At 52.6% G+C, this 23,279-nt stretch overlaps 2 protein-coding genes across 6 annotated transcripts in view; one reads left to right on the top strand and one right to left on the bottom strand.

Moving 5' to 3' along the window:
- Window positions 1–6,967: 6,967 nt before the first annotated feature.
- On the bottom strand, window positions 6,968–23,257 carry MDH2 (malate dehydrogenase 2). The gene is made up of 9 exons (XM_032255009.1): window positions 23,061–23,257; window positions 18,515–18,683; window positions 15,274–15,357; window positions 14,675–14,784; window positions 12,441–12,566; window positions 9,932–10,009; window positions 9,070–9,169; window positions 8,557–8,708; window positions 6,968–7,291 (listed from the first exon to the last, which is right to left on the bottom strand). Exons 1-9 carry the CDS (start codon window positions 23,124–23,126, stop codon window positions 7,160–7,162), a joined length of 1,017 nt encoding a protein of 338 aa, XP_032110900.1. The 5' UTR covers window positions 23,127–23,257; the 3' UTR covers window positions 6,968–7,159.
- STYXL1 (serine/threonine/tyrosine interacting like 1) overlaps window positions 22,404–23,279 on the top strand; it is a 56,313-nt gene continuing 55,437 nt past the window's right edge. For all 5 annotated transcript variants that reach the window (XM_032255012.1, XM_032255019.1, XM_032255016.1 and 2 more), the window contains exon 1: window positions 22,404–22,758. In XM_032255012.1, the coding sequence (XP_032110903.1) occupies window positions 22,709–22,758 (50 nt within the window). In that variant the 5' untranslated portion in view covers window positions 22,404–22,708. The remainder of the gene's footprint in view (window positions 22,759–23,279) is intronic.

Genomic DNA, 23,279 nt, shown 5'->3' with positions numbered 1-23,279 from the left:
TGAGGCAGGAGGATTGCTTGCACCCAGGAGTTTTTGACCAGCCTGGGCAACATAGTGAGACCCCACCTCTACAAAAATTAGCTGAGCGTCGTGGCACACAACTGTTCCCAGGTACTCAGGAGGCTGAGATGGGAGGATCACTTGAGCCCAAGAGGTTGAGGCTGCAGTGAGCCATGATCATGCTATTGAACTGCAGCCCCAGCAACAGAATGAGACCCTGTCTTTAAAAAAAAACATTTAAAAAAGGCAAGATGGGGATTGGTTGGATCAGATCTCTTTCATCGTCATAATTTTCTCACTGTGATAATATCTGTGAAGGCAGCCCCTCTCTGCCTCTCCATGTGTAATGTGGGGTAAACAGCCTCCCTCAGAGGCCTCTGGGGACTCTGTGAGATGGCAGATGGAAGATTCCAGGCGACAAAATACTCTGCATGCAGGCATTTCCAGGATTTGCTCTAGGGTTTGCAGCAGGCGTTGGGGGGGTTCCCCTGCACCCCTCTTTCCTGAGCCAGACCTTTCAGCCGAGCTCAGCCCAGCCTGGGGTGTATCTGCCATCAGTCACCACTGTCAAGGCTTACAGTACCCAGCCCCCAATACATACACACCCGTGAACGTAACACTGTCCTCCCCCTAACACAGGATCAGCCTCAGCCCGTTGGGGGAGCATTTTCACTACCCCCAACCACGGACTCAGGCAGGAGACATCCCTCCAGGGCTGCATCGGAGTTAACCTAATTCCGGGCCTGTGGTCTGCCTGGCACACTGGCGCCGGCTCACAGCCGGCTGGAAGAATACAAACCAGAAGGAACCCGGAGGGAAGCCAGCAGGCCGTGGAGGAGTTATTTTTAGGCAGCAAGGTGGGGTTTGTGGTGGATCTGGTGGGTTAGGGAGGAGGGGCCTTCACAGAGTGATGGGAGGCTCCAGTCAGAGGGACAGGGTGGTGGGTGTGTGGCTTCTCCTTTGAGGGACCAGGCAGGCCGGCCTGGGGCTTCCAGGAAGGTGGGGAGGGGGCTGAGAGCCGGAAAGAGGGTTGCTGTGGCTTCCTGCCAGAGCTGTCCCCGCTGGGCCTGGGACAGATGCAAAGCACACACAGGGGTTTTTGGGCCGAAGAGGCCAGCTTGGGAGAGTGAAATGGCTCTAAAGTGGGCAGAAGTTTGGGCATGGTGGCTCACACTTGAAATCCCAACGCTTTGGGAGACTGACGTGGGAGGATTGCTTGAGCCCAGGAGGTTGAGGCTGCAGTGAGCTATGATTGCACCCCTGCACTCTAGCCTGGGAGATAGTGCAAGATCCTATTTCAAAAAAATAAAATGAAATATAAAAATTGTGGGCAGGGCCGGGCGTGGTAGCTCACGCCTGTAATCCAAACACTTTGGAGGCCAAGGCGGGCGGATTACCTGAGGTCAGGAGTTCAAGACTAGCCTGACCAAAAAGGGGAAAACCCCTCTTTTAAAAAAAAAAAAAAAAAAATAGAATAAAAAAAAAAAATCGCAGGCAGAAGGTTCTGGGGTGTGTGTGTGTGTGTGTGTGTGTGTGTGAGAGAGAGAGAGACAGAGAGATACAGAGTCTTGCTCTGTCACCCAGGCTGGAATGCAATGGCATGATCTTGGCTCACTGCAACCCCCCCTCCCCAGGTTCAAGCGATTCTCCTGCCTCAGCCTCCTGAATAGCCGGGATTACAGGCATCTACCACCAGGCCCAGCTAATTTTTGTATTTTTAGTAGAGACGGGGTTTCACCATGTTGGCCAGGCTGGTCTCGAACCCCTGACCTCGTGATCCGCCCACCTAGGCCTCCCAAAGTGCTGGGCTTACAGGCGGTAGCCGCGTGCCTGGCCTCTGCCTTGCTTCTGGGGGCAAGGATGACAGGGTCTGCAATTCCTGCCCTGATACTGTGTCTCCGGTTTCCACTGGCCTCCTGGATCCCCTCCCACCTCCCTTCTCTCTGTCCCTCCTGCCTAGACGAGCAGAGACCAGACAGAGCCGCGAGCTGGATTTGGCTCTGGAATGCTGCTGCGCGCTCCGCCGACCGCGACCTCGCGGGACTGGAGCAGGGCTGGTGCAGCCGCAGCCTCTGGCTCCTTCTGCAGGCAGCAGGCGGGAACTGCAGGGGAGCTGTGGCCTGAGGGAGACCAGGTCTGCCTCGAGGAGGGCAGGACAGCCGCGTTCGCAGATTTGAGACTTGCCTTCCTTATAATTACCTAGCGTTGCTGGGTGGCCCGAGGAGCTCCTTTGCCGGATGGACTCTCCTGCTGTCTCATTAGTCCATCCGGCAAAGAAACTCCTCGGCTTACCCAGCCCCGCTAAGTAATTATAAGGAAAGCAAGTCTCTTTTTTTTTTTTTTTGAGACGGAGTTTCACTCATGTTACCCAGGCTGGAGTGCAATGGCGCGATCTCGGCTCACCGCAACCTCCGCCTCCTGGGTTCAGGCAATTCTCCTGCCTCAACCTCCTGAGTAGCTGGGATTACAGGCACGCACCACCATGCCCAGCTAATTTTTTGTATTTTTAGTAGAGATGGGGTTTCACCATGTTGACCAGGATGGTCTCGATCTCTTGACCTCGTGATCCACCCGCCTCGGCCTCCCAAAGTGCTGGGATTACAGGCGTGAGCCACCGCGCCCGGCCGGAAAGCAAGTCTCAAATCTGCGAACGCGATTGTCCTGACCTCCTCGAGGAAGATCTGGTGTTCCGCAGGCCTCAGACCCTCTGCTGCCACACTCTGTTCTTTAAAGACTGCCTCTCCGCCTGGTGGGTGGCTTATGCCTGTAGTTCCAGCACTTTGGGAGACTGAGGCGGGAAGAATCCAGGAGGTGGAGACCAACCTGAGCAACATAGAGAAAGCCTGACTCTACAAAAAAAAAAGTACAAACATTAGCCAGGTTTGGTGGCATGTGCCTGTAATCCCAGCTACTCAGAAGGCTGAGGCAGGAGGATCACTTGGGCTGGGAAGGTGGAGGCTGCGGTGAGCTATGATTGCACCACTGCACTCCAGTCCTGGAAACAGAGGGAGACCTGTTCTCAAAGACAAAACAAAGACCAGGCACTGTGGCTTATGCCTGTAATCCCAGCACTTTGGGAGGCCAAGGCGGGTGGATCATCTGAGGTCAGGAGTTCGAGAGCAGCCTGGCCAACACGGCGAATCCCCGTCTCTACTAAAAATACAAAAATTACCCAAGCATGGCTGTGGGTGCTTGCAATCCCAGCTACTCAGGAGGCTGAGGCAGGAGAATCACTTGAACCCAGGAGGCGGAGGTTGCAGTGAGCCCAGATCGCACCACTGCACTTCGGCCTGGCAGTGGAGCAAGACTCCATCTCAACACCACCACAAACAAAACAGAGACTAGTTCTTGGCTTCCTGTGGCAAAAGCCTTGGCCACCTCATTTTGGCCATTAATACCATACACAGAGCCACTAGTCTTTTGTTCTTCTCCCAGGGGGACAGGCGTTGTGCGCGAGGAGGTGGCCAGAAGAATGGAAGGGTGGAGGACTGGAGCTTGGAAGCAGAGGCGTGGTAGGTTTAACCCACACTGACAACTGCCTGATGGACTCCTGGGTGGCAGAAATGGGGCTGGGAGATGCTGTTTCTCCTGTCCCTGCCTGCTCACCGCCACCCCATCTCTGGTCTTTAGACCTTCCCTGCCTTCACGTCTCTGCTACTTCATGTGTGCCCGCAGCACAGGCATTGCTGGGAAGCTGGCTAGAAAATGCAGAATCTGGGCCGGGCACAGTGGCTCATGCCTGTAATCCCAGCACTTTGGAAGGCCGAGGCAGTCAGATTACTTGAGGTCAGGAGTTCGAGACCATCCTGGCCAACATGGTGAAAACCTGTCTCTACTAAAAATACAAAAATTAGCCAGGCGTGGTGGCAGGCACCTATAGTCCCAGCTACTTGGGAGGCTGAGGCAGGAAAATCACTTGAACCCGGACGCAGAGGTTGCAATGAGCCGAGATCACACCACTGCACTCCAGCCTGAGTGATAGAACAAGACTCTGTCTCAAAAAAAAAAAAAACAAAAAAAAGTGCGGAATCTGCACCCAGCAGCAGGCTCTGGGGTCAATGAGACCCCCTGCAACCCACGCTTCATGGAGTGTGAGCAGCCTTGGCCACTGTGTCACCATCCTGCTCAGCTCCTGTGATGCCCTGTTCCTGCCACCCACAAGCTCTTCGGCCTGTCTGCTCCAGCAGCTGCGTAAGACGCCAATCCCACCCTCCCTGCTGGCTGAAATCCTGCCCAGCCTGCAGAGCCAGTGCGTATGCCATCTCCTCCTCCTCTTCTTCCCTCCTCGATAGGGCAGTCGTCCCCGACTCTTGCTCTGCCAAGATGTGCTAAAATAACTTTGTCCTCCTGTGGAGTCCCACAGTAGTGACTCTGCATTCTTCTTGTGGATTCTCAAGCACCTGACTCGTCTATAAGCCCTGGAAGGCAGGGGCAGGCCTAGAGGGTGAACAGCCCAGGGACGGCTGTTATCTGCAACCCCATTTGTCATCATCTGGAAGAATCTGGGATATTCTAGGTTCCAGGTCCTCCTTTTAGGATGCTAGGTCTAAACTTCTGAGATAAAACCAGAAACGGGCTTTTTTAAAATTTTGAGATGGAGTCTCGCTCTGTAGCCCAGGCTGGAGTGCAGAGGCACGATCTCAACTCACTGCAACCTCCATCTCCTGGTTCAAGCGATTCTCCTGCCTCAGGCTCCCAAGTAGCTGAGATTACAGTCATGCGCCACCACACCCAGTTAATTTTTCTATTTTAGTAGAGATGGGGTTTCACCATGCTTGGCCAGGCTAGTTTTGAACTCCTGACCTTGTGATCCACCCATTTTGGCCTTCCAAAGTGCTGGGATTACAGGCAGTAGCCACTTGCCTGGCCTGGGCCTTTTTTTTTTTGTCTTGCTCTGTCTCCCAATCTAGAGTACAGTGACACAATCACAGCTCACTGCAACCTCGAGCTCCTGGCTCAAGCAGTCCTCCCTCAGTGGAAGTATCCTGAGGAAACTCTTGGAGGTTCGTAAGGGGTAGCCCCTGGCATAAGGAGAGGTAGTGACCATCCTCAACTGAGACAACCTGACCCAGCTCTTGTCCCAAGTCCTGTCAGGTTGTTGCAAGGATCCCATAAAATGGCAACATGCACCCCAAATACAGCCGGCATAGTGCTCTGCCCTCCACAGCAGTGAAAAATGAAACCACTGAGTTATCCACCCGCAAGATTATCCAGCTGTTAAAAGAACACCGGGCACAGTGGCTCACACCTGTAATCCCAGCACTTTGGGAAGTGGAGGTGGGAGGACTGATCGAGGCCAGGAGTTCAAGACTAGCCTGGGTAACAGAGCAAGCCCCCCCACCCCGGCCATCTCTACAAAAGATTACAAAATTAGCTGGGCATGGTGGCAGGTGCTCATAGTCCCAGCTACTGGGGAGGCTGAGGTGGGAGGATTTGAGCTCAGGGGTTGGAGGCTGCAGTGAGCCATGATCATACCACTGCATTCCAGCCTAGGCAACAGAGACCTGTCTCTAAAGAAACATTTAGAAAAGTGACAAGGGCAAATACACAGTGAAAGGACAGGGTGAGCAGCACATCTGCAAAGATGGCCACCAAAAGTCAGGTCTCTCATAGCCACACCTCGTATGGTTCCCGCCCACATCTGTGGGTGCCTTGTGACTTGCTCTACCACAGAGAAGGCAGTGCAAGCGATGCTGTGCCAGTTCTCAAACCAAGCCGCAGAGCCTGACAGTTCCTGCTTCTGCTTGTGGGAACCGAGTCATCAGGAGCCTGTCCACCTTGCTGTAGAGGCCCCGTGAAGAATGAGAGGCCCAAGACCTCGGGGAAAAGGCCAGCTGTCCAGGCATCTCTAACAGCAGCCCTCACCTCGCATGCTCTAGCCCAGCCGGGCCTCTAGCGACTGCAGTGGGAGCGGTGGCCACAGAACCACTCAGCTGAGTCCTGTCAACCGTCAGCATCGGGAGATAGTAACAGAAATGGCCTAAAAGCCACCAGACTTGAGAAGGGTGGGATTGTTACAGTAACAAATAACCCGAAGAGCAGGCTACCTTCTCTCAGCCTGTGACATACGTAAGAGAAGACAATATAATCAGTGGTTCCTTTCCCGCTTTATCTTTTAGCTGCTTTTTGGGTTTTAGACAATGAATAGGTATTACTTGTAGAAGCAAATGATGTCATCCTTTATGATAAAATCCATGTTTTTTTTTTTTAAAAAGCTGTTGTGGACAGATGAACGTCCGAGTACTGGGCACACCTCCAGCCCTCCCCCTTCCACTGAAGGTCATTGCCTGTTGCTAGTAAGTTCTTTCCCAGGTATGCAGCTGGGTTTTCACTTCAGAGGCCGCGGTTCGGGGGAACGGACTGCCCAACACTGAAGGGAGTCAAATCTCTTTAGTTCCCCACTCCTCGATACAACAAAGTCCCTTCTCTGTGGCCACTGATGGAAACCTGGAACCCCCTTTTGATGGTGGCACAGTGTCCTCAGCCTCAACACAGCAGCTGGGGTTTGAGCTGCCCACATGCACCCCCACCCTGGTGTCCCCACAGCTCTGGCCATGGGCTCTCTGTCACTGTCACTGAACATCAGGGCTTGGTCAAAAAATGAAATCCAGAGGGGGTACAGATCCGCAGAGGCAGCTCAATGCGAAAGATGCCGTTTGCTCAGCCAGAAAACGGCTGCCTGGCATTCACCGCTGCACCATGACCCTGTGAGGGTGAACCACCCCAAGGATTAATCAGGCCTGGATGATGCAAGGGTGCCTACAGGAGGGTGGGGGGAGCGTGTTCAGGCAAGCTTTGCATACTGTGTCCAATCTCATCAATTAACATTTTAGACTTTCTCAAAGCTACTGATGAAAGCATCACACTTCAGTCTAACAGTTAAACAGCATCTAATTCTGATTGGTAACGAAGAGGAGGCAGACTCTAAAGTCAGCTCTCGGGGAGAAAAGCACATTTATAGAAAGGACCTTGAAAAATAAAATCCAGGACGGCTTTTATTGATGCACCCATGATGAGCCACCCACAATTTGGAAGGGATGATTATGTTAACACAGCAATCATCACCAAAGCAAATTAAAATACAAAGGTTATCTGCAGCAGCTTTGCAGTGACATGATGCCTTCATAAATAAAGGAAACTGGCTGCCCAGCATGGCTGCTCACTTCAGGGTCTTCACAAAATCTTCCCCCTTCTTGATGGAGGCCTTCAGCTCGGGGATGGCCTCGGCGATCATCTTCTCCTCAAAAGAAGAGACTTTGCCGATGCCCAGGTTCTTCTCAATGCCCTGTTTCTGCAGGAGGGAGGGAGGTGGGAACATGGTGAAATGAAGTTTCCAGGAAGTGCTTGTTACAGAAACCCCGACCTGTCACTTCATCAGCCCCAAAGAGGAGTGTGTCTACACCTGCGGGCTGTGGGTACCTTGCTGACCGGGTGGGTGGGTCTGGGCTGTGGTCAGGAGTGCAGGCATCAGAGTCAGAGGGTGCTAGGAGTGGCTCCTGTCATTGTCACTGCCTAGGTAGGTACCCTGGACAATGCCTGACCTTCCAAATGTGTTTCCTCAGCTATAAAACAAGCACCATCTACCTCTGTGCACACAAGGACAGTGCAACAAGCACCTGGATGCCAGGCACTCAATCATCAGGGACACTCCACTGCATTGTCCCCAACAGAGCCTGTTTCTGGGTTCTTGTCTCTTCCCTGAAAAAGGACTGAGAAACACCGTCACAGTCACCTGAATCACATGTCACTAAGTAGGTAAATGTCCGACACTGGCAAAAACAACAGGTGTCTCTGCCACCGTCTTACCTCCAGAAACTGCATGGTTTGTGTGGCAACAGCCTCAGACCTCACTTCAACTCAATCCCCTCCTACTCCCTCCCCTGGCTGAAGGGCCTCTGAGAGCCAGGTGTGTCTTACCTGCAGGCCCCGCCTCCCCACACCTGCACCAGAACTGCACTGCTGAGTGCCTGTCTCTGACCAAGGCCTGGGCCATGCTGAAGGATCTTTCAGTATCGAAGCATCTCCGAGAAAGGCCCTGGTGTGGCCCGGCGAGCCACGATACTTTCTAGCCACACAATGAAGACAACCACACATCTGCCTGATTTCAGCCCACACATGAGAAATGGAAACCCAGCTTGAGGGCTTCTGAGTGAGGCCTAAGGGTTTCTGCTTGCTGAAGACTCAGGCTGTCTGGCCTAGGCACACTCTGGAAGAGGAATGAGGCCTTGCAGGCCCGCTGTCAGAACAAGATGAACAAGGCAGGGTAGGGAAGCCTCCCTGGGCTGCCTGGAGACGGAGTGTCTCATCAGTCAACACTCCTGGGGACCCGCTGCCGAACTGTGGGGAGGGAGACCCACTTGCTGGGAGGTATGTGTTTCGCAATCTGTGATTTCTCCCAGCTCTTCATTCTCGGGTGTGCTTCCACACTTGAAAACCCCCGCGTCCCCCCGGCAGGGACATGCAGTTACTGCACAAAGGGCCGGGGGAGCTCCTGAGGCTGAAGCAGAGGGAGCGCCCCTTCTCCAGAGTCAGAAGGACCCACGTCCAGATACGTACCCCCAGCAGCAGCGGTGTGGAGAAGTAGGCACATTCCGTTTCCTGTGACTTCACAAACGAACATTCCACAACACCTTCCTTTCCGTTCATTGCATCCACAAGGGAGAAGACAAAGCGGGCACCGGCATACGCCATGGAGAGGGTGGCGGAGCCTGGGGGGCACAGGCAGGTCAGCCAGGCTGGCGCCACAACCGTGTTGCCCAGGTGAGCCGGCCTCGCCAGCCAAGGCACCTACACATCTTCCAGCCTGACAGTCGAGAACTTCGGTCAGCACCCCTGATTTTTTTTTTTTCACTTATACACAAATGGTGTGAAATTCGCTCCGCCACCCTCAAAAATGACTCTCAACCCCACAAAGCAGGCTGAGCTGCCCTCTCATACAGGGATTTCCCATCTGGCAAATGCAAAGCAAACACTGCAAAGGACCCATCTGTGCCCAAGGACAATGTCTCCAACCCTGAGCTCTTGCAGGGCCTCACTGGCACCCAGCTCCAGGCCTGCCCGAGACTCTACCTGCTCCGGCTTTAGCCTTGACCACCTCCGTGCCGGCCTCCTGGATCCGCCCAACGAGCGTCGTCAGCTGGTCCTGGGGAAAGTCCACCTTGGGAGTGCACTGCAAGCCAAGCCATGGGGTCAGCGGGTGGCTTCCGGGCCGCCACCCCAGGCCCACTGCCTCCTGCCCACGCCTGACCCCTCCTCGCCCTCCTACCACCAGGGCCTGGGAAAGGTCTGCCATAAAGAAGAAAAAGAAAACCTTTTTTTTTTTTTCTTAAAAAAAAGGATGCGCTACACTGGGCACACTGCCTATGGGATAGCCCTCTTCCACAAGGAGCAGCAAAAAAATAATGTTTTTAAAAAAGACAAAGTCAAATCAACTCTGTCGGGAAGTCTTAGTGAGTCCCCACTCATTTGTTTCTGCAGGCAGGGTCTCACTGTTGCCCAGGCTGGAGTTTTGCAACCATAGCTCACTGCAGCCTCAACCTCCCAGGCTCAAGCAATCCTCCCGCTTCAGCCTCCCAAAATGCTGGGATTAGAGGTGTGAGCCGTTGTGTCCTGCCCTGGACTTTTTTAAACAAAGCACCTTGCCCACTCCAGCCTAACTGGTAACCTGGTGGGGCTCCCAACAGTGGTTCTCCTTGAGTGCTGGAGCCGGCAGCCCTAAGCAGCTTCTGCCCACACTCGCTCCATGACTGACCCTGCCCTGCAACAGAGGGCTGAGGGTTTCTATCCCCCAGGCTGGAGCTGCCTGCAACGGAGCCCTTCCAAAAGCCAGGGCATGGCCAGGCCTTCTCCAGTCTGCTGGGACCGCCTCAAACAGGTCCTGGTAAAAGGACCACTGACCCCAAGTCCCTCACAAGGTCACACACGCGTGTACCTGAGAGATCAGGGGGATGATGGTCTTCCCGGCATGGCCACCGATGACAGGGACGTTGACTCGAGCTGGATCCAAACCCTGGTGACCAAAGTGTGAAGCTGGATGAGCTTTAAGCTCTTTGAGCATAAAACACGTCGCAGCTGCCCACAGCCCCAACACTGGAAAAGCCCCCAGAACTCAGGGTGGAACAGAGCGAGCTGGGAGGAGGCCCTGTCCCGCCCCCTGCTGCGCTTGGATTTCCTGCTGCAGTGCCCCAAAGGGCTGAGCATGAGTGCCAGCAGGGGCTGTGAGGACTCGCCACTGTCCAAACACCACCATTCAAGGCTGCCTCATTTCTTAAACTGGAGGTACCACCCCCAAGAATCTGTGAACAAGGTTTGTTTTTCTTGACACACGGTCCCTATCCCCCAGGCTGGAGTGCAGTGGAACAATCTCGGCTGGCTGCAACCTCTGCCTCCTGGGCTCAATGATCCTCCCACCTCAGCCTCCCACACAGCGCACACCTCCATGCCCAACTTATGTTTTTAAATTTTTGTAGAGATGAGGTGTTGCCATGTTGCCCAGGCTGGTCCTCACCCCCTGGGCTCAAGCCTCCTGCATCGGCTTCCCAAAGTGCTGGGATTCTAGGCACTCACCACTGCACCCAGCTGAAACAAGTATTTCTTAAAACAGACAATAACCTGGTGGGAGTTCTGGTAGGGAGAGGGGCAGCCACCTGCCCCGATGGCCATGCCCGCTGAGAGCCCAGCCCTAGGCTGGGGAAAAAGCCTGGCCTCTGGGAGGACTGGCCTCATGCGCGGGCAAAGCAGGATCAGCTTCATGGAGCTGAGAGCCAAAGACCCGAGAGGCTTAGCTTGGCGGAGTGTAAGCACACACATGCGGGCACTGTGAGGTCACCAGGGATGCAGAGCTGAAGGAACACAGTTCAGCTTTCCAGAAACTTGTCCTCAAATACAAGACTCCTAGAATGGATGTTCCTGAGACAGAGGGACAGGGAGGCTTTGCAGCAAAGGGGAGCCTGGCATCGGCCTGGGGGGTCCGAGAAACATGTCGAGAGGGAATATGACGGGTGAGAGGAGGAGGGAGGAACCAGACACCAGAAGTTTAAGGATATTCATTTTGATACAATCCAGGAAATTTCCAGAATGTCAGGCAGCCAGGGTAATGACAGTCCACTTCAATGTTGGAGGTGGGGGACAGGGGATCTCGCAAGGGACCCCCTCCATGTAGCTAGTGGCGGCCGTGGTGCAGGGCAGGACTAGGGCCTGGGGCTCACCCAGCCCCGAGAGCTCACGAGAATGAATGCTGTTGCCTCCAGGACGCCTCTGGAGGTGGGAGGCGGGACACTGCCTGGTGTGTCCACTTCCAGACTGTGGCCATCACAGGGGAACTCTCCTTACCTGCGCTGACCTGCTCACTCACACTGTCTTTTTTTTTTTTTAAGAGACAGGGTCTTGCTGTCACCCAGGCTGGAGTGCAGTGGCACAATCACAGCTTATTACAGTCTTGAACTCCCAGGCTCAAGCGATCCTCCCACCTCAGCCTCCCAAAGTGCTGGGATGACAGGCCCGGGCCACCGCACTGGGGTCAAACTGTCTCTTGAATTCAAGCGTTTCTCCCATTCCACGGAACTTCAAGGCCTGGGGCCATGTCTTTTGAACAGACACGTACTGCCGTGTGTATTACAGTGGGGCACCTCTAATTCCGCAGAAGCAGACGTGCCCAGCCCTCGGGAGTAAAGCGAAGCCAGGGTGCTGGTGTGCACTGCCACCACGCTGAGCGCCTGACCGCTTCAAATCTGCCGCCGGAACGAAACGGCCTGAAGTGCAAGAGGAATACTTTCTGGGGCCAAAGGAAGTGGCTCTGCGGGCTCCACAGTGGAAGCCAGTGGAAAGCGGGCTGTGCACGGACTCCAGACCCAGCGCTGGCACCACACCAAGACGACCTCAAGCCACACCCAGCAGCTCAGCCTCGGTCCAGCAGCCCAAGGGCCAGGCACCTGGCCAGGCCCGGACTCTCCAGGGTGAGCTACCACGGGCAACCTGAAAAAGGCTGCGCCAGGGACCAGGGCCAATGACAATTTTGATGCCTCAGGACTTCTGGCACTTTCCTCAGTTCTTCATGTTTGCTCATTTTGCCATCCTTTATCTAGTGGCCAGCAGGTGAATCCTCCTAGGACCAGTTTTCAGAAGCAAGGAGAAAGGGGTGGACTGGGGGAACACTGTCCAAGTCCAGCCACTGAGAACCCCAGAGACGGTCTGAAGCCACAGCGCTCTCTGGGAGAAGGAAGACAGCTGTGAGCCAGAGTTGATGCCTGCAGGGGCCGGGTGCCTGGATCCCACAGGAAACACGGGCTGCTTCCACCAAGGGAGTGAGCTCTAGAAACACTGAAAACCCCCAAGTGACATGTGACCGGAACATGCCCTGGTGTCTTCCATGCCTGTAAATGTGCAGGGGTGGCGGGAGGCATTCAGAAAGGTCACCTGAGCAATACCCACACCGCCCTTACCTTCAGCTCTGCGACGAAGGTGTTAGCTCGGACAATATCCAGGGTCGTCACGCCGAAGATCTTGTTGGGGTTGTATGCTCCGTGCTTCTTGAAAACTTCTGCTGTGATGGGGATGGTGGAGTTGACCTACGACATCCAAGAGACAGGTGTGACTTGCCCTGGGTTCTGAGAGCAGGGCCAAGCCAGAGAACATCAGACCACTAATGAGTCCAAAGATGCCACATGAAACCACCCTGTCCGATAACTCTGTGTACTGGCAAGCCACCCGCCACACTGACAGGCCACACCCTGTGAATGAAGAAACCCTTTACTGTAGAGGATGCTTCTTCCCTTGGTGGCCCTTCAGCGATCGACTGAAATGTGTGATGATGGCTCCCTGGGCCACCTTCTGTGTGGCCGGGCCTCACAGCGGAATGGCCGCTCCTGATGGGAGAGCAGCGCCCAGCAGCTGCGTGCTTCAAGGAAGCAGGCCCACCGGCAGTTCTGTCCCTCTGTGCTGCAACCCTGCACAGGTCACCCTAACTCTCCGGGACCCGGTTTTTTCATCTGTAAGTGGGGGAAACGACTACCTCATGAAGTCGTCGTAAAGGCTAAATGACTTCACGGTGAGTGCTGAACACGTCACCTGGGACATGACAGCAAGGTTTCTATTGGGCACTGCTTAGCTCCCCAACAGAGGGAACAGCAGCTCTCTACGTGTGACCCACCATCCCGAGGAGGGCGAGCTTGTGGGGAAAGCAGGACGCTCTTCTCCAGCTGCTGTTTAGCAACGACCATGAGGCCCTGAAGGTCAGGCTGGGGAACCATGGCTGCCCTCTTGACGACGGTGCAGCACTCAATGTTTCTGAGTAAGCAGCTAACCTGCAAAAACCAGTGAGCGGGGCTTGGGGTGGCTGTGTGCCCAAGACTGTGTGTGAGTGACGGGATGGGGATGACGGGACCAGGAATGCAAATCCTGAGTAGAATGGAGTCCCACCTTACCCGTGGTTTACTTTCTGCTGTTTTAATTACCAGCAGTCACCTGAGGTCTGAAATTATTAAATGGAAAATTCCAGAAATAAAGAATTCATGGGTTTTCTTTTTCTTTTTTTTTTTTCCTAAGAATTCATTGGTTTTAAACCAGCTGGCACAGTGGCTCACACCTGTAATCTCAGCAGTCTGGGAGGCCAAGAGTTCGAGACCAGCCTGGCCAACATGGTGGAACCCCATCTCTACTAAAAATACAGTTAGCTGGGCGTAGTGGTGGCTGCCTATAATCCCAGCTACTCAGGAGGATGAGGCAGGGGAATCGCTTGAACCCGGGAGGCAAAGGTTGCAGTAAGCCGAGATCGCACCACTGCACTCCAGCCTGGGCGAGCAAGCAAGACTTCATCTAAAAAAAAAAAAAGATCAAACAAACAAAAAATAAACTGCATGCCATCCCAAGTAGCAGGATGAACTCTCACTCCTCCATCCCACCCAGGACAGGGGCCAACCCTCTGCCCAGCATACCCATGCTGTCTACACCACCTGCCCCTGAGTCACTTAGGAGCCATCTTGGTTATCGGAGCAGCTGTTGAGTGATCACAATGTTTGTGTTCCAGTTGCCTTATTTCACTTTCTAACAGCCCCAAAGCACAAGAGTAGTGATGCTGGCAATTTGGATAAAGCAGAGAAGCCATAAAGTACCTCCCTTAAGCGAGAAGGTAAAAGTTCCTGACGAAAGGGAAGGAAATCACTTTTATTGTAGTATCTTGTTATGATTGTTTTACTATAAGTTGTTGTTAATCTCACTGTGCCTTGTTTATAAACTAACTTATCACAGGGTTCAGTACTACCCACAGTTTCAGGCACCTACTGGGCTCTTGGAAGGCACTTCCCTCGGATAAGTAGGGGCTGTTGCATAACGAAAAGGGAAGCAGCAGGCCACCACAATCCCTGCTGAAAGGAGCCTTGGGCATGCACTTCTCTTCAGGTGGGGAAACTAAAGCAGAGAGAGACACGATCTGCCCAAAGCCCGAGGCTGGCTGGCTGGCTGTTACAGCTCTCCTTTAGGAGAGGAGAGGAGTCCTCAGGAAATGCACAGACAGGGCCTCTGCTTAGTGCACCTGACCTCTCCAGCTGAGCTCATTCATCTGTGTACCCCCAACCCCCCAGCACATCAGCAGCCTCTGTTGCAAATCACAAGCTTCTCATGCACTGCCGGCACCTATGTGCCTGCCACAGCTGCGAGAGCTGGGTGCTGCCACACTCACCGGATTGGCAATGACGCAGATCATCGCTTCAGGGCAGTGCTGGGCACAGGCAGCAGCCAGGGTGGCCACAATCGTGGCATTGGTATTAAACAGGTCATCCCGGCTCATGCCTAGAAATGATCCAATGTGAGATGTTAACAGAGAACACAACACATTTCCAGACAGGTGGCATGTACTGAGCGCCAGCTGTTACAGGAAACTTAGCCACTCAAAGTCCCCATTTCAAGTCAGTCTCTCTTGTAGGGTAAGTGATCCAGTATGATGAGTCCCAGAAGACAGGTCCGTGGGAGTGGATCGGGGAAGGGAAGCAGGGAGGACAACATCTGAGAAGGACCATCAAGGGTTAATAAGAACCCCCAAGGTAGAGTGGGGCTGGGGAGAGGGAAGGGCGGTCTGTGCACAGAGGCACAAGGGGAATGGCAAGAGGACTTTGACCCCAGGCCAACCAAGAGATGTGACCTTTGCCCCACGGGCAACAGGAACTGGTGCCATTTTTCCTGCCACAAAGCAATCAGATTAAATCCATTTTTAACAGAAAATAGATTTAATGCCCACATCTTCACCTGGGGAGGTACCAGACAAGGCTTTCAAACACAAACCTGGTTTTCTGGGGACTCCCGCCGGAATAACTACCACATCGCAACCTTTCAGGCAGTCGGGCAGCTGTTCAGGTCCGAGGTAGCCTAGAACAAACATCCCGCAAGAGAAATTTCACCTCTTCTGATTCAGAGAGGCCTGGAAAGCTCAGCCCCTGGCCTTAATGCCAACTAACGGCCTCAAGAAAGGCTAAAAGGCCCCACCTGTACCAGGTCTTCCTTCTGTTGATGACTGCTGCCCTGTGAGCGGACAATCCCCGTGGCAGGAACCCTCCCCTTTTACCCGCTTTCCCCAGCCTCTCCTGGCCCAGGCCTCAATCTAGGATGCGTCAGCCCTCGAGGCTTCCACGAGAGCGAGCTGAGCCCCTGCTCGTCTTCCTCCTACTCGTGAGCACCTGTAAGTCACTCTTGGCATTCTCACTCTGGTGCGAATTCGAGGAGCTGCTCATTCCCCCTCACCACCACCCTGATGAAAACTCCTTTTTCTTTTGAGACGGAGTCTTGCTCTGTCCCCCAGGCTGGAGTGCAGTGGCGTGATCTCGGCTCACTGCAGCCTCCACCTCCCGGGTTCATGTGATTCTCCTGTTTCAGCTTCCTGAGTAGCTGGGATTACAGGCATGCACCACCACGTTTGGCTAATTTTTGTATTTTTAGTAGAGAAGGGGTTTTACTATGTTGGCCAGGCTGGTTCTGAACTCCTGACCTCAAGTGATCCACCCACCTTGGCCTCCCAAAGCACTGGGATTACAGGCATGAGCCAGTTTGCCAGCCCAACCTCCTTGATCAGAAGGCACTGAAGGCCAGGAAAGAAAACGCCCTGTGCCGACAGACTCTAAATAATACCATTTTGTTCACTCCTATCATCTGAATGAAAAAGTATGTTTTCAAAGATTTCAGGGAAATTTGCTACAATATCCAAAATCTGCTTTGATCTTGACTTTTTCCTTATTGCAGGGGGCTTCAGAAACTCAAATATACGGCCCAAAAGAAAATGGGCAAATCTGGCCGAGCATAGTGGCTCATGCCTGGAATCCCAGCACTTTGGGAGCCCGAGGTGGGCGGATCACTTGAGGTCGGGAGTTCGAGACCAGTCTAAACAACACAGAGAAACCTCATCTCTCTACTAAAAATACAAAGTTAGCCAGGTAGGGTGGTGCATGCCTGTAATCCCAGCTACTCGGGAGGCTGAGGCAGGAGAACTGCTTGAACGTGGAAGGTGGAGGTTGCGGTGAGCCAAGATCTCGCCATTGCCTGGGCAACAAGAGCAAAACTGTGTCTCAAAAAAAAAAAAAAAAAAAAAAAAAAAATGCAAAGCCGTTCAGAGAACTCTGGAAGGTGCATGAACATATTTATCAGGCAGCCTCTCCAGTTGTTTACACCAACTGCAGACTCATGTAAACACCATCATACAAGGTATCCTCATATGCTGTCCGTGGGGAAAGAAATTGGTAGAACCTTTCTGGACAGCAATTTGGAACTTCACAGTAAAAGCTGTGAATATTTATACCTACTAACTCTATGTTTAGAACCCTAAGAAACAAGATGTAAAGATAAAGATCTGTACCGCAACTTCTAGTAATGTATCTATATTTATAGAAGAAAATAGCAAACAGCCAATGGTCAACAGTAGGACTATAATACATGATAACTTACAGCTTTAACAATGATTAATCAAGGATTTGGGCTGGGCGCAGTTGCTCACACCTGTAATCCCAGCAATTTGGGAGGCCGAGGTAAGTGAATCGCTTGAGGTCAGGAGTTTGAGACCAGCCTGGCCAAACCCTGTTCCTACTAAAAACACAAAAATTAGCCAAGCATGGTGGCACATGCCTGTAGTCCCAGCTACTCAGGAAGCTGAGGCAGAAGAATCACTTGAATCCAGGAAGGGGAGGTTGTGGTGAGCCAAGATCACACCACTATGTTCCAGTCTGGGAGGCAGAGCAAGACACTCTGTCTCAAAAAAATATGTGTATTGTGAAGGTTAAAGAAGCAGCATATATACATATATATAATTACGAATGAATTTTTTTTTTTTTTGAGACAGGGTCTCGCCCTCTCACCTAGGCTGGAATGCAGTAGAGTCATCAGGGCTCACTGGAGCCTCAACCTCCTGGACTCAAGTAATCCTTCCACCTCAGCATCCCAAGTAGCTGGGACCACAGGTGCCCACTACCATGTCTGGCTAATTTTTGTATTTTTTTGTTGAGATGGGGTTGGTCATGTTGCCCAGGCTGGTCTTGAACTCCTGGGCTCAAGCAATTCCTCCTGACTTGGCCTCCCAAAGTGCTGGGATTACAGGCGTGAGCCGCTGCACCGAGTCCAATGAACGATTTCTTTGACAACATTTACTGGCTATCCGACACTGCCTTCAGCGGATGGGCAGATTTCTCTAAGAGGCTGTGCTTTTTGAAGAGCTATCAAGACAACCCTGGGATGGAGGGAAGGTGGCCTGCAGCTGGGAACACCACCTTACTGCCCCCAAACCCTCACCAGAGTTCCCAACGCTTCCCTCTTCCCCATCCTCATACTACATTCCAAATTAGAAAAAGTAGAAAATGGGGCCAGCCGTGGTGGCTTATGCCTGTAATCCCAGCACTTTGGGAGACTGAGGTGGGACATTATGAGGTCAGGAGTTCAAGACCAGCCTGACCAACATGGTGAAACCCCATCTCTACTGAAAATACAAAAATTAGCCAGCCGTGGTGGTTCACACCTGTGATCCCAGCTACTCAGAAGGCTGAGGCAGGAGAATCGCTTGAACCCGGAAGGTGGTGGTTGCGGTGAGCTGAGATCACGCCACTGCACTCCAGCCTGGGTGACAGAGCGAGACTCTGTTTCAAAATAAAATAAAAATAAAGACCTAAGTAGCTGGGATTACAGGCACGCACCACCATGCCCAGCTAATTTTTTGCATTTTTAGTAAAGATGGGGTTTCATCATGTTGACCAGGATGGTCTCGATCTCTTGACCTTGTGATCCACCCGCCTCGACCTCCCAAAGTGCTGGGATTACAGGCGTGAGCCACCACGCCCGGCTGGCTCCCTGTATTTCTAAGACACTGCCGTTTCAATTTTAATAGACCCAAGTCTAAAAGGGTGCAATCACTTGCAAAATTTATAAGTAAAACAAACAGGGAAACCCCAAGTCTCTAAGTGTCTAGCCTCATCTAAGAATCTTACTCAAAACTCAGATCCTGACCTACTGGGGAGGGGATGCAGGTATCCAGGGTCAGCGCACCCAGTACCTTTCACAGTTGCTTTGGTTTCGATGTGGCTCAGATCTGCGGCTACTCCGGGTGTATGCGCGATATCATACAGGGTCAGGCGGCTCACCAACGGGCTATTCTTCAGGAGTAGCGAAAGGGGCTGCCCAATGCCTCCAGAGGCCCCTAGCACGGCTACTTTAGCATTGTTCTAAAAAGAGGCACAGAGAAAGGACTCTTAGGATGAAATGAGCATGAAAAGGATTCACATGCTATACTGCAAAAATATCGCACTGGGCCTCTTTTCACTGCAGTTGCCGAAGCAAGATATAATTGTATTTGTATCGGTGTCATTCTGGTAGAATTATGGACCTTCATTCCAAAGGTCCACTTTCAAATGGGGAGAATTTATGTCTATAGAGGCTGTGATCCTCAGGGTACTTCAAAATCCTCCTGAAAGATGAAGAACAAGCTTGACTCCATCAGGCAGCTGGACTGGTAATAGCAGCCTTACCTTCAACCTGCAGCTTTAAAACCTAAACGCACACTGAGTGCCTAGCAACAGGCCCTCCCAGTAACTGAGGTTGCAGGAAGACCCCTGCTGGCTCTGTAGGAGACTGGTAATGAGATGCTTTAGGAGCAGAGAGAAGACAGTCACAGGAGCCCCTGGTGCAAAGGGAAGATGGGGTCAGGGCAATCAACTCCCTGCAGGGATGGGGAATCAGGGAAGCAACTTCTGGCTGGAGCCTAAGGCAGGATGTGGCGCTGCCTAACAACAGGTGGACGGGGTAATGCACATTGCGAAAGGCTCCACCCCTCCTAGGTGAGTCGGATCTGCCATCTCGGGCTCCAGTATCTCACACCGGTTCTCCAGCTTAGGTCTGTATCAGAATCACCTGCTGAGCTAACGAAGCCTACCCAGGACTAGGCTCCTGGGAGCGGGATAGGGCTTAGGCCTTGGCATTTTTGACATCTTCCCCAGGTAATTTTGATGCCAAACAGTTTGAGAATCACTGCTTCATACCGGGATCATCAGAAGAACAAGTAGCAAAGTTGTCAGGTCTCCATATGCAAGCCTGGAGCCTGAATGTCTAAGTCCTGCTTGCCTTGGCTGATGTCTCCCACCCACCAGCTGCGTTCACGATTGTCCCTAATGGCCTGGCTTCGGAGCTTCCCTGTACAAGCCCCTCACCCAACCCTGCCGTTGTAACTGAACTTGTGGTCGTGTATACTCCCTTGCCCCTACCCCCCACCACTGTAACTGAACTTAATCTGCAATACCCCCGTCCCCCCAAAAACTACCCAAACCTATAAAACCAACTCCTATCCCACTGCCCTTTGCTAATGCTGGCCTTAGCCCACCTGCACCCAAGTGAATAAACAGCGATGTTGCTCACACAAAACCTGTTTGGAAGGTCTCTTCATCCAAAGTGTGCATTTTTCAACAAAAGTAGCAGCTGGCCCTGGGCATTTCAGCTTGGAACAACAGCTAGGAAAGTGATGGGGTGAAAGTGATCCAAACCCCGCATCCAGCAAACACTCCTGTTATTCAAATATTCAAAGGCTCCACTCTGGGTCTCACTCAAGGTCTGACCAAAATTCCAGCTACTCCCAGGGGAGCTTGTTTCCAATCTAAACTCACAAATGATAAGTGGAGCCTGTTCTGGGCAGGCAGGCAGGTAGCTGCCAGTGAGGAAAGAGACAAACTGTAATCCCAGCACTTTGGGAGGCCGAGGCAGGCGGATAGTGAGATCAAGAGGTCGAGACCATCCTGGCCAACACAGTGAAAACGTGTCTACTAAAAATACAAAAATTAGCTGGGTATGGTGGTGCATGCCTGTAGTCCCAGCTACTTGGGAGGCTGAGGCAGGAGAATTGCTTGAACCCGGGAGGCAGAGGTTGCAGTGAGCCGAGATTGTGTCACTGCACTCCAGCCTGATGACAGAGTAAGACTCTGTTTCAAAAAAGGTGAACCCCTGACTGCCTGGAAACTTGAACCTGTCAGACCCGCTCAGAACCTGAGGTCGGGCAGCCTCACCCACTTCTGGATCTTCAACTCTCACTCCCACATCTTCAATCTTTAGGACTCCCAAACTGCATTCCCAGTTGTTAGACATTCCATGGGTTCCACAAACCCAATTGTCCATTTATCCTGCCCCCCTCCCTCTATCCCTCATCCCAAATGGCACTTGTGTTCGCTAAACGTAAACTTTTAGAACCATCCTCTGCCGCCTCCTTCTTATCAGAGACATCAAGTCGGGACATGAAGAACTTGGCCGCTCAACCACCCTTCTGACCCGTTCCTCCTCTTCGTTCTATTCCATTATCTAACTCAGGCACTCAGCGATACCTCCAAAGCACCCTTCCCCAAAATCAAAGTTTTAATCCTTCACTCCCATGCTCAAATATCTAGCTGGCCTGGTGCTGTGCACCTGTAGTCCCAGCTACTCAGGAGGCTGAGATGGGAGATCACTTGAGCCCAGAGTTGAGGCTGCTGTGAGCCATGATGGAGCCACTGCACTCCAGCTGAGGCACAAGATTCCATTTCCTTAAAGAAAAAAAAAAATCTTCTGGGCTGGGAGTGGTGGCTCAAACCTATAATCTCAGCACTTTGGGAGGCCGGGGTGGGTGGATCACTTGAGGTCAGAAGTTTCAGACCAGCCTGGCCAATACGGCAAAACCCCATCTCTACTAAAAATACAAAAATTAGCCAGGTGTCATAGCCCACACCTGTGGATCCCAGCTACTCAGGAGGCTGAGGCAGGAGGATCGCTTGAGCCCAGGATTTGGTTGCAGTGAGCCAAGATCATACCACTGCACTCCAGCATGGGCGACAGAATGAGGCTCTGTCTCAAAAAAAAATAAAATTGGTCTCCTCTTCCTTAACACAAGTACCCCACAATCCCCATTTTTCTTGTGTGTTCATCACTATTTTAAGATACCTTATAAGAAGGGAGTGCAGTAAAATATCTAGTAATTTCCATGAGAGCAGGGACTTCTGTGTTTTGTTCACCACTGTATTTCCAGTACCTAGCTCAATAAATATGTTGAACATCTGAAAGTCCTACCAAAACTCAACCACAGGCCGGGCACGGTGGCTCATCATGCCTATAATCCCAGCCCTTTGGGAGACCGAGGCGAGTGGATCACCTGAGGTTGGGAGTTCAATACCAGCCTGACCAACATGGATAAACCCCATCTTTACTAAAAAACACAAAATTAGCTGGGCATGGTGTCTCATGCCTGTAATCCCAGCTACTCAGGAGGCTGAGGCAGGACAATCCCTTGAACTGAGGAGGCAGAAGTTGGGGTGAGCCGAGATCGCACCATTGCACTCCAGCCTGGGCAACAAGAGCGAAGCTCTGTCTCACAATAACAAACAAAAAGACACCTCAACCACTCCCTGGACATCATTATTCCTGTCCGCTGCCCTCCCCCACACCTCACCACAGACCTTCATTCCCTCCGCCTGTGCTAAGTTTACTCGTTTCTGTCCCATCTCAAGTGCCACTTGTCACTTAATCTTGGAATCCCCAGCAGAGTTGTTGGCAACTTATGATGGGCTCGCCTGTGGGAACCCACTGCAAGTTGAAAATATACAAAGTTAAAAACTCGCCTTTTGACTTATGATATTATCAACTTGCGAAGGGTATGCGAAGTAGCCATCAACCCAGGAGCTTTGTATTTATTTTTCAACTGAACTGGATGTACAGGAAACTGGAAGTGAGAACTTCAATGATAAATTTGGATTCCCCTTTAAAATCATCCCCCTCTTGGGCGTTGTAATTAAAGGGCAACGCAGGCACCTCCTGGGTACTCAAGCTTAGGTTTAATTCGATTCACTTGGTAAAAATGCAGAAACCCTGCTCTTAAACGCTTCTTCAATGAGCCCAGGCCTCTGTTCTTTATTAGCTTTCAGGTGATTCTGACACACAGCAGAGTTTAAGAACCACCGTCCTAGAAGACGGCTAAAAATAGCTTTGGCTTAAGTGGTCGTGGACCAAGTCCAGGACGGTGTTAAGACACCTGGAGGCCGGCTCAGTCCCGCCTACAGCGGAAGAGATCCTTCCAAAAGGTTAAGAGGAAGCCGTCTTCAGGTCAGAAGAGCTGAATTTTAATCCTCTGGCCAAATGGCTGTGTAACCTTGGCCCAGTTCTCCAGCCTCGGTGCCTCGGCTTGTCCATACTATGCAGTTGAAAATTACACGATTTCTTTTATTCACGCACACTCACACGGATGCAGCAAGAAGGAACTACGTCAAGGCAATGGAAAGCTGCAGAAAAAACGTAAGTTTACTTTCAGATCCAGAGCCTTGGTTTCCCAACCTTGGAGGCGTACAGGCCAAAAGCAGGCCCTCTGGGGGACCCCTGCCAAATGCACCAGCCCTGGAGCGGGACTACCTCGTCCCCTTCTCCCGAGCTTTCTCCCCGGCACCTCCCTGCCAGTGTCAGGGCCTGTCTGGGGTGCCACAGCCTCCAGCCTGCGGTCCAGGCTGGCCTGGAGAGGGTCAGAGCTGCCGGCGAACCAGGGACGCACGTGGCCCGGGCTGGGGGGCCTCCGCATGCAGCCCGCCCCTCGTCGGGCTTACCTGGGCCGAGGTGCTGAAGCTGCGGCGGAGAGCGGCGCTGGCAGGCCGGGTGAGGGAGGACAGCATGGCTGGAGCGGGCGGGGCGCGGACCGGCAGACACAGGAGCTGGCCACCGGCAGGTGACTCCAACGACCTCCACTCTGCGCAGCTCTCCTGGGTCCGTTCCTTGGGACCTCGCGAGAGTGACAGGACTTCCGGTTGCCCTCACCTCCCTGATCT

This window comes from Sapajus apella, unplaced genomic scaffold, assembly GCF_009761245.1.
Source record: "Sapajus apella isolate SASKATOON/1434 unplaced genomic scaffold, GSC_monkey_1.0 scaffold88, whole genome shotgun sequence".
Classification (NCBI taxonomy): Eukaryota; Metazoa; Chordata; class Mammalia; order Primates; family Cebidae; genus Sapajus; species Sapajus apella.
Note: the sequence above shows the minus strand (reverse complement) of the source record. Positions and strands in the feature narration are given on the sequence as shown.

What these genes read in the sequence shown, in the direction of transcription:
- MDH2 (XM_032255009.1), bottom strand. Translation starts at nt 23,126, where the DNA reads ATGCTGTCCTCCCTCACCCGGCCTGCCAGCGCCGCTCTCCGCCGCAGC. An exon ending in AACCAAAGCAACTGTGAAAG is followed by an intron (nt 15,358 to 18,514) that starts GTACTGGGTGCG and finishes TGTTTGTTCTAG; the next exon opens with GCTACCTCGGACCTGAACAG. An exon ending in CCACACCGCTGCTGCTGGGG is followed by an intron (nt 7,292 to 8,556) that starts GTACGTATCTGG and finishes TCCCTCCTGCAG; the next exon opens with AAACAGGGCATTGAGAAGAA.